The sequence below is a fragment of the Microplitis mediator genome, chromosome 11, assembly GCF_029852145.1.
Source record: "Microplitis mediator isolate UGA2020A chromosome 11, iyMicMedi2.1, whole genome shotgun sequence".
NCBI classification, from domain to species: Eukaryota; Metazoa; Arthropoda; class Insecta; order Hymenoptera; family Braconidae; genus Microplitis; species Microplitis mediator.
The window spans coordinates 14,341,704-14,352,331 of NC_079979.1; the positions used below are offsets into that span (position 1 = coordinate 14,341,704).

Here is a 10,628-nt window from a genome sequence, read left to right on the forward strand (position 1 = left end):
TTAAAAAATAAAGTACATAAAATTATCGTAGAATTATGACATGAATTTGAGGGTTACTTTATTGATCAAACAATTACAATAAACGTCAAAATTAGTTATATATTTATTGCTTATTGATATACATTTAGTGTAAAAAAAAAATATTTATATATTTATAATAATTTTTAATAAATATTCGATGGCACTTATTTAAAATTCTATAAATTTTTAAAAATATATATTTTAAATATTAAATTCACAGCCAAATAATATAATGATAATAAAACTAAGTTTACAAAATATCCGAAATAAATTTAGTCCTCCACATAATTAAACATTGCGCACATAACATTAAAAAACCGATAACTTTATACTGAGAAAAAATACTGACATGTAAATATTTTTCATGATTTTTATTGGTATTATTATTATTTTTTTTTAATACTACAGATAATGTTTTAGACGATTTCTCACGTAGCTCAGCATGTTTTTCATCAGTGAATTTTAATGCACGATCCATAGACTTATTAAGACGAGAATTAAAAAACGTTTTAAGTTGTGGTGAGCGGCAGGCATATTCCATTGTAAATCTAAAAAATAATTATTTATAATAATAAGTCTTATTTATGTAATTTTAAAATAGTATTATAAATTATACAACTTACTTGGTAATTTTGTATTTAATCCATTCACGATAGCTGAGTGACGAACGTAATCGCGGCATGTCGAGATTCATAAGTTCCGTAAGATACAGCAGACTTACTTCATAAGAACTGCCAGGAAAATAATATTGCATTCCAGCAGTAATACATCTCATCATGTGCTCCCACTCTGGAGTTATATCACGCAGATTAGGTCTTACCCATTCGTGTATATAATCTGCAGAAAGTTTTTTAACGTCCTCTAATGTTCCTCCACAGAAATTGAATCTTTAAAAATATTTAAGTGTTAAATATGCTTGTATTAATAATATATATCTTTGGTAAATGTTTAGAAGTGGGGCTTACCCTATTTTTACCTGAAAAAAATCGAAAAATGAACATTTTTGTACGTTCTTTTTTTTTTTCAAGTGTTCTATTTTACGGCGGATTTATGAGAAAAAATATAAGAATATAAAAAAAAAAAAATCTTTTTTTTTATGGTTTTTTTTATCAAAATTGTCATGTTGTCGTATTCTAAAGTTTACAATGTATTATTTGTCTTAAACAAAAAATTACTATTTATATTAAGCAAAAAAAAAAAATATTTGATGTAATAATTAAAAAAGTCTGTACAAATTTTTGAAAATCTAAATATTAAAGTTTTTATTAAATTTTTAATTTTATTTTGAAACTATGTGATGTTAAAAAGTATGAAAAGTATACGAAGTTTGAAAAAAAACATTAAAAACTATTCATTTTTCGATTTTTTATAAACCAAAATAGGGTGAGCCCCACTTCTAAATAATTACGATATATATTAGTGTATAAAAAATTTAAAAAATTTTTTTTTTTGCGGCCGTCTCAAAACTAGTTTCTTAAGGGAATTCTCAGACAATACCCCCTCTCCCTGTTTTTAAAAATATGCAATGATTTTCAACTGTCATAATCGTTAAACAAAATTTAGTAAATAAATTTTAGTCTGCAAAATTTGACATTTCGAATTATAATTAAGCATGAAAATTTTACTAAAATTTATTTACCGAAATTCGTTTAACTCCTAATTAGTAACAACTATGAGTAATTTTTTTCAAATCTATATCTCGCTGATCATCAATTAACGCTTTAATTTATTTTTTAATTAATTTATGAAATTTTTATATTGTTATGACAGTTAAAAGTCATTGAATAATTTAAAAAAAAGTGGAAGGAGGGGCACTGCCTGAGATAGCCTTTAATATGAAAAAAAAAAATATGTCTTTTAAGTCCAAAGATATTTAGCTCCAACCCAGAAACGTCGCATTTAAAAATAAGATTTCTCATGTATTTTAAATGGAAAAATTTTTTTACTTAAGTTTCAACTGTACAACCTTCTTTACTCAGCTGAAAAAATAAAATCAATATACTTTTTTGTAGAGAATTTTATAATCTACAAAAATGGTACTTTGACTCTAGTTACTAAATTTATTCGCTAACAAGTTACAGTATATTAAAGATATTTATATTTGATCACTAATTAGTAATTACTTTCGATAAATAAACTTAAATTAATTTTCTAATAAATGTATGACTTTTATGAACTTCAAAATTATTGTTTATTGAATTTATAAATAATTACATTAAATACTGAAATTTTCTTAAAAAATTTAATTTTTTTTTCTACCATATAAAAGTAAACTTTGTTGATTTCAAATTTTTTTTAACAGTAATAGTTATACAAAGTTAAATATCTTAAAAAAAAAATGTATGTTAATTTGTCGAAAATAATTAATGATCAAATATATTTAAACGACTGTAACTGATTAGTGGTTAAATTTAGCAATTAGTGTCATCATTTTTCTAAGTTATAAAATTCTCTAAAAAAAAATATATTTGTTTTATTTTTATCCATAATATTTATAAAATATATCATTTTACTTTATTTTAGTGTTATTTTTAAATGCGCCGTTTCTGTGTCGATGTTCCATAACTAGACTGGAGGCAATTTTTTTGTAATTTTTTTTTTTTTCAATAAAAATAAATTAAACTTACTCGTCTTCAATGCCAAGAAGATAACCGATGCCCCTCCATACATGGCAAAAGTCATCTAGATCTTTATCAGTAGCGCCATGGAGACCGAAAGCTTCGGGATAAAGAACAGCTAAACAAACAAATCCACCTTGAGTAACAGCCATCTCACCTTGATGCAATCCTTTAGGTCGTATGGCTCTTACAGTATTCATCGTAAAAGGACACTGTCCAGGCAAAGCCGCCGGGCATTCTGATCGGAAATCTTGTAATAAAATATTTCTCGTTGGCGACCATGCATTATCTATTTTCCCGGCTTTGTCTATTTCTTCGTTCGATATCATGTTCAATTTATTACGCACTATTGTGTGCATTCTCCTTACTGTTTGAATGTCATTGTATGCTGGCGTGCCCTTGGTCCAAGGATCGCTGTTAAACCAATTTCTTACTCGCGCTCCAGTAGACAGGTATCTTAAATCATTAAATCAGTCATTCATCCAGAATTAATTATTATGATCGTCATTTATCATCCATAATTTTAAATAATATTTCAAATACCTTTTAAATGCTGTGTAAGGCTCTGATGACTTTCCAGTAACAATCATTGGCTTAAGACCGTCCTCGAATGAAAATAAACCAAATAAAGTAAGAAGTTGAGAGAAATATATTCCAAAAAGATTATCACGAGCAAATTTCTGACCTCGAGCAAACTTTTCGCGGTCTAACCAATCGGGAACTTGGTCTGGAGATCTACCACAGTCACCATGAACTGTCCAACCAACTGTTATTGTCAATAACGATTCGGGTAAATTAGGAAAAGCTTCACGTGTCCATTTACGTACTAATTTACGTTTATCTTCATTATTTAATTCATCCCAATTTGCCGGTAAATTAACATTAAACTTTTTAAATAAATCCTTTATCATCTTATTTTGATCATCAAACATTTTTTCACAATTTATTTCACCGGCTGATTGTGTAATTTTAGTTTCATTGGATAAATCATGAAATTGTTTTATGTCGGTAGGCAATTCTCGGTCATTGCTCTCAGAATCTTTCATTTTCTTCGTTTATTATTTTCACCTGTTTGTTATATTTATTAAATTATTTTTTTATCAACTAATGTGTAGTTGTTGTTATTTATTTACTATTCAATTGTTACATAAATTATTTGCACATCTTATTTTTTTTATAACTTATTATTTCTATTATTTAATTTAAAATTTAATTTATTTAATTATTTATTTATTTATTTATTTATCTATTAAAATTTAAGAAAAAAAATTGTAACAAAGAAATTTTAATTTTAATAAAATAAACTGTACTAAAACACTTTTCGCGTGCAACTGCAACAATTCTAGACTTCCTGCTATTCATATACGCGATAAAAACCCCTTCCACTACATCTTAATGTCACGTTTTTAAAGCTAAGACGATTAAGAATAGAAAAAACTAGTTTTTAAAAAATTATTAAGCAAAAAATTAATTATTGTTTTTTTCTTTTTTTTTTTTTTTACTGATAATGTCATTATTTATATTAATAAAAATCAACTGACTTTAATTACAAATATTTCAAATTACTAATAAATATTTATTATAAAAATGATTCATTTAAAATTCTGTACTCAATAATTTATTAAGTTACTTATTATTTAGGTTTCTGTAAATGATTTATGAATTCCATTTGTTGAATTATAAATGACAAGCGTCTTTTATTGTCTGGATTTCAACCTGAATTTTATTTTTGTTATTTTAATGGATCCTCAGAAAAAAAAACTCAAGTTGTCTGAGACGAATAAAAAAAAAATTGAATCTTAATGATTTTGCATATTTTATACAATTTTCTGCTAATAACAAAAATAGTAATGACATCATTAGTTGCAAAAAAGTATATAAAATTTATTGTAACTTTGAAATACAAATATTTTATCATAAGAGGAGTCTGCTCTTTTTTCTCTATTACACTAAAGTCCACGAACTGTATTATCTTTGTTGCACTTGCGCAATAAATGGAAATTTTGCCCGGGTTTTTCTCTTAAACGAACGAATATTATTAAAAAATTAAAGCTCACTTCGCTAGATTAGACAGTAGAACATTAATGTGTAGTCTGTAGTTTGTGTTTAGAAATTTTGTTTCCGTAAAAAACTCAGCCGAAAATATCTAATAACCCCTGATAATTATAATTTTAGTAATTATTGTTTTAATTGCTGGTTGTTAAATATCTATGACGTGCGACAAATATGATAGTGATGAACAAGCATTTATATATTATAAGAGTTGATTAAAGTCCAGAACTAGTTGACCTCGAGTATGAACAATTATGTATGTAAGGACAAGAGTAACTTGTATGTGGATGATTGCAATTTATTTAATCAGCAGTTTTTATATCCGCATTTATTATTTATGTATGATATAAATGGGAAATGTATATTTACATTGAGAAAATAGTATATTATATAAGTTAGAAAATTTATTTATGAAAAATAAGAAGAAAATCTTTTATTTTAAATTGGGTTTAATTTGTGGTTGGACTTTTTTTTTATTTTATAATTCAGAAAATTTTATTACAAAAGATTTAAAAAATTGATAATTTCTTTGTATTCCGGACGGTACTTCACTGCTGGTACGTTAATTACTTCAGACTTGATGAGTATTTTAAATTTATTATTTATAGACTTTTTTCAAAAATTAAAAAAGCTGTAAGCTTCTACTCGGTTTTAAAAAATCGGTGGAAAAATTCTTTTTGTCATTTTTTTAAGACTTAAGACTCACAGAGGTGTAATATATCATGAGTAATTGCGCAATGAGTTATGTTAATTAATCGCGGTTCTTTAATCACATATTTATTTTTTGATAAAAATGCAGACATGCGGGTTTCTAGCGAATCCAGCCGAGTATCGACTTGGGCAAAAATTTGAGGATAAGTTGGCAGTTGAAGTCATCTGTCGGCAGGTGGTCAAAGTTGATAAAAAGTAAAAAGTCGACGATAAGTTGAGTGATAGATATTTGTCGATATTTATAAATATCGAAGTTGATAATAAGTCGACAGTGGCAGTTATTTGGTAGGAGCATAGACAAATTTGATAAAAAATCGATGAGGTTGATACTGGCAGAAATCTGTCGAAAGAGTGCGATAGTGTTAGAATATAATTAAAAACCTTGAATTAGAATTGAATCTGTCGGCAAATCCAGGACGTCACATATGTTTGTTCTTATTGTCTTCAAGTCATCGGAATATTCAGTAAAGTCGTTTACAACCTATAGAGGCTAGTGTTCAGTGCCCTGAATGCAATAAAATATTCGACAGGGATATGAATGCTGCTGAGAGTATTTATGTTCCCAGTAAGAACGTCCCGATGTATTATTTGAAAAAAATAATTATTAAAATGTATAATTGTATACACAAAAAAATAATCGCTAGCTGCTAGCGATTTTTAACTTTCCGCTAAGAAAATTGAAAATTTTCAAAAAAAAAAGGAAGTTATTGGTTTCGGTCCGATTTTCAAAAATCGAATTTCTAACAGATCTTGACGTTATGAGCTTCTAGGAAGCTATTCTGACTAATTTCAAGATGATGCCCGAGTGTATGTATGTGTGTATGTACGTACCTACGTTCGTATGAATGTAAATATTCTGTAACTTTTGAACTGATGAACCGATTTGGCTTTTTAAGGTCGCGTTTGAAGCGGCTGGTTAACTCCAAAAAATTTTGAGAAATTGAGCATAATCGGTACGGTGCGATCGAAGATATTTCAAAAATAAAATTTTTTCAAATTTCTTCAAAACTGCTCTTTTTTTGATAACTTGCAATGTACTCGATAGATTAATTCCAAAATCTAATCAGCTCTAAAACTTTATAAACCGCGTCTCATGCCACCTCAACCATCAAAATCGGCTATTTCGTTCAAAAGACACCGTTGTCGAAAGAATTACAAAAAAGTGTTTTTTTCTAATACAATCTAAATTTTTGAACTAATTGATGACGGTTTTTTTTAACGTTAGTGATTGAAAAACTGCGTCAAATGTCACCTTGGACGTCAAAATCGATTCATTATTTCAAAAGATATTGGTGATTAAAAATACGAAACATAACGATTTACTTCATTTATTCTGAATAACTCAAAATATTATATATCAAACGTTTAAAAAAAAAAAATCCAATGTTAGAGATCAGAAAATTGCGTGAAATGCCATTTTAAACGTCAAAATCGGTTCATTATTTCCAAAGATATTGCGGATATAAATTTAAAAAGAACAACGAATTACTTCATGATTTTTTTTGTTATTGTTTATTACTCGAATTTTCACAATGGAATGTGCGACATTACTATTGTTGAATCTTGGAGAGGTCAAAAGTGTACTGACAACAATGTTTTCGAGCTCCTTGAGTTCGAAAAGAGTGGGAAGTTTCAGGGTTGGCCCGCAGGGTCAGACGGTTTACAGATTTTTTCGCTAGCAGTTGGCACATTCGGCTTTGTGACGTAGATAACAGTTTTGAGGCTGTTTTTTGAGTTATCGATAAGGAACCAAAATGATGACAAAACAATTAGAAATTTATGTCACCGAAAAAAGCGAAGGGAAAACTGAACTACAAATTATTATCAAATAAATCATCTATATGACTTTTTAATTGAAATTACTTTTTTAAGACAGAAAAAAGAACACAAATTTTCTATGACTCCTAGGACCAACATTTCTATGTCTGATTTATTTAAGAAAACTTGGCTTCGAGACAAAATAAAATTCGTTTTGTCCTTTTAAAAGACATCTTAAAGACGTCTCTATGCTACTAGGAAATTAAAAAAAATTTTATGAATTTTCAAAAGAAAATTTTTTTAAAACATTTAATTTATATACTTTTTTTTACTGAAAATTTAGAAATAAAAATATTTTACTGATATAATCTAAATTACTTTAATTTATTTTTAAAAAAATTATACTTGAATTCAAATTTTAACTTTCCTTACGTTTAAAATTTACACGTGGAAAATTATAAAAGCCATTAAGACATCACCTACATAGATATTTCTATTGAAAATAAAATTTTCAAAGTACATACAAATAAAAAAAATTATTTTTTTTTACCCTCTTATAGGCCAGGCTTTAGAATTTTGTTTACAAAAGCTTTTTTTGTAAAACATATCATTCAATCTCACTAATCAGATGTTTTTATTTTATTACAAAAAAAAATCCTTGAATTTTATTACAATTTAACTTCCGGTAAGACAACTACATAAGCGCATGTCTCTTATGATCACACTGACCTTGACCTAGCGTGTAGCCTAGGTAATGGTTTAATGTCAACTCCATAACTATTTTTTCCTCAAGTCGAGTCTTTTATTATTTTTAATCAAGTTTTTCTCTAAAAAAAAAATTCTTAACGCAAAATAAACAACGAGGCTCTTTGTGTTACTCAATAATTTAGTAGTTTACATTTTTACTTTTTAAAAATTTCCATTTGTTGAAGAGAAAAATGTGAATAAAGTTTTTGTTTACTGTGCATATTTAACAAAGATAGAACCACTCGTCTATTCAAGAGTAACAAAGAGAAAAGGCCCGAAACTCTAAAATAAATAAATCAATTAAATTCAAGCGGCATAAAAATTTTTTTAACTTTTTTTTAACTTAAGGGGGTTTCCCTGTGTGACCGTCTGCTTTTTAAGCATTTTTTTGGAATTTTTTTTTTGACGACCAATTAAAAGAGTATGTAAAACAAATTTCAAATGAAAATCTTCATTACTCTGTAAGTTGTACCGCTCTGAAGACACCCGCCTCGAAAAAAAAGTACGCTCACTTCCTCCACGATTTCGGCTTATCGGCTTATCTGAAAAAAAAAAAAAAAAAAAAAAAAAATTGGCGTTTTAATATGTACGCCTAAATGCACCGAATGAATTAGGATCATCCGAAAATTCCGAGTACTTCTATTTTTTTCGCGACGGAAAAATTAAAAAAAAAATGAAATTTGAAACTTTTTTTTCAGAAGTCTGCCCAAAATCCAATTTTTAATATTTGCAAATGATTATAGAACATTCAGCGCGTTTAGGCTTACAGATTAAAACGCCGTTTTTTTCTTCTTTTTTTTTATTTTCAGATGCCAATGAGCCGGAATCGTGGAGGAAGTGAGCGTACTTTTTTTTCGAGGCGGGTGTCTTCAGAGCTGTACAACTTGCGATGTAATGAACATTTTTGTTTGAAATTTGTTTTACATACTCTTGAAATATTAATAAATAAGTGATAAAAAACTCAAAGTTCTATCTTTCAACTAGTCGTCAAAAAAAAATCCCAAAAAAAGCTTAAAAAGCAGATGGTCACACGGGGGAACCCCCTTAAAGAAACAATTATCATGTGACCAATTATTAACTTAAACTTGATTAATTATTTCATAAAATAATTAGACAAAAATATTAAATCCGTATACTTGACAAATAAAATTCCAAATAAATATAAATTTTTGTACAATAAAAAATAATTATTTTGTAAAATAATTAGACAAAAATATTAAACCCGTACATTAATAAATTAAATTCTAAATAAACATGAACTTTCTCGCAAAAAAAATCTTCCAATAATCGATTAATCGTTTGGTAAAATAATTAGACAAAAATATTAAATCCGTACATCCAGTAAATTAAATTCTAAATAAACATGAACTTTATGACAAAAAAAGTCTTCCAATAATCGATTAATTATTTAGTAAAATAATTAGACAAAAATATAAAATCCGTACATTAAATAAATTAAATTCCAAATAAACATGAATGTCCGTAATACAATATTTTAATAATGAGTAGTGATAATATATATACATCTTGGTGTGTATACATACCAAATAAGTTTATACAGTAGCACGTGATGATAAAGCAGTAGAGATGATACGAGTGGTTAACTCGCCGGGGGTTGTTATCCCTTCTGTTGTAATTTTAGTTTAAACTAAAGATGAGACGGAAGAGTCTACTCAAGAATATCAACATCTGCAAGGCAACTGCACATTACACTGTTACATTAATAAAACAAACTTGCCTTTATTCTATTCTTTAGAAGCTTTGGCTTTGGCATCGATCGTCACACGTGATGACTAACTTCGCAGCAATACCTGACCTATTTTGCACATGCGCATGACCTATGAACTTAAACAATTTTTTTATTTAAATAATTTAAATAATAAATTACGTATATATCAAATATTTGTTAATCAAATATATTTACAAGTACAATAGATTAATTTGAGTTAATTAATACTCTTGAAAAAAATATGACCTTGATTTAACCAAATTATTTATTTAAAGATTAAAATTGGCAGGGAACCAAACAGGATACACGCATCAAGAGTACGGGCCAATCTGATGACTTTTATTATTTGGGAATATACTGCGAAAAAGAAAGCCAAAGAGTAATGAATATAAATATGTAAAAAAAAGATAATAATAAATTAGAAATGGTAATAACATTTTTTTTGGTAACGGAAGTTGGTAAATTTAAATGTTGCCCTTTAGGAGTCGGAGTAATCGCGATGAACAATGCATAATGTACATAAATTAGCATTTTTAATTTAACTTACCACTATGAAAATTGAAATTAAAAAAAAAATCTGGGCAACGGTTAGCCCTGCGGGACAGCCTCAAAACTTCCCGCTGTTTTCAAGCTCAAAGAGCTCGATAACGTTATTTTTAATATTCTTAACTTGACAATATCTTGAATTACATTGGTGTTTTCAAACTTGAAAACAGATACGTTTTATATTGAACTTGGAATATTCACGACATCGCAGAAAATAATTAAAAAACAATTTTTATTCACAATTATGTTAAATAAAATCAATGTGTTCAGACAGAAATTCATGTAAATGATTGAAATAAGGATTTAAATGAGTTTCGACTCAGATCAGATGAGCGATAATATATAAAATATCCGAGAAAAATCTTAAAAACGGTGTTTTTTCAATGTTTTTATTAATTATATCATTTAAACTAAAGAACGTGTTGCAATACATTGTGGTGATCAAG

The 10,628-nt window shown here is 27.4% G+C and overlaps 1 protein-coding gene across 1 annotated transcript; it reads right to left on the minus strand.

Annotated features, from left to right (window-relative positions):
* Window positions 1-22: 22 nt before the first annotated feature.
* On the minus strand, window positions 23-9,656 carry LOC130678027 (uncharacterized). Its single transcript, XM_057485004.1, has 5 exons — window positions 9,452-9,656; window positions 3,183-3,707; window positions 2,649-3,095; window positions 645-908; window positions 23-569 (listed from the first exon to the last, which is right to left on the minus strand). The coding sequence occupies exons 2-5, from the start codon at window positions 3,683-3,685 to the stop codon at window positions 272-274; spliced, it is 1,512 nt and encodes a 503-aa protein (XP_057340987.1). The 5' UTR covers window positions 3,686-3,707; window positions 9,452-9,656; the 3' UTR covers window positions 23-271.
* Between the last annotated feature and the right edge of the window lie 972 nt (window positions 9,657-10,628).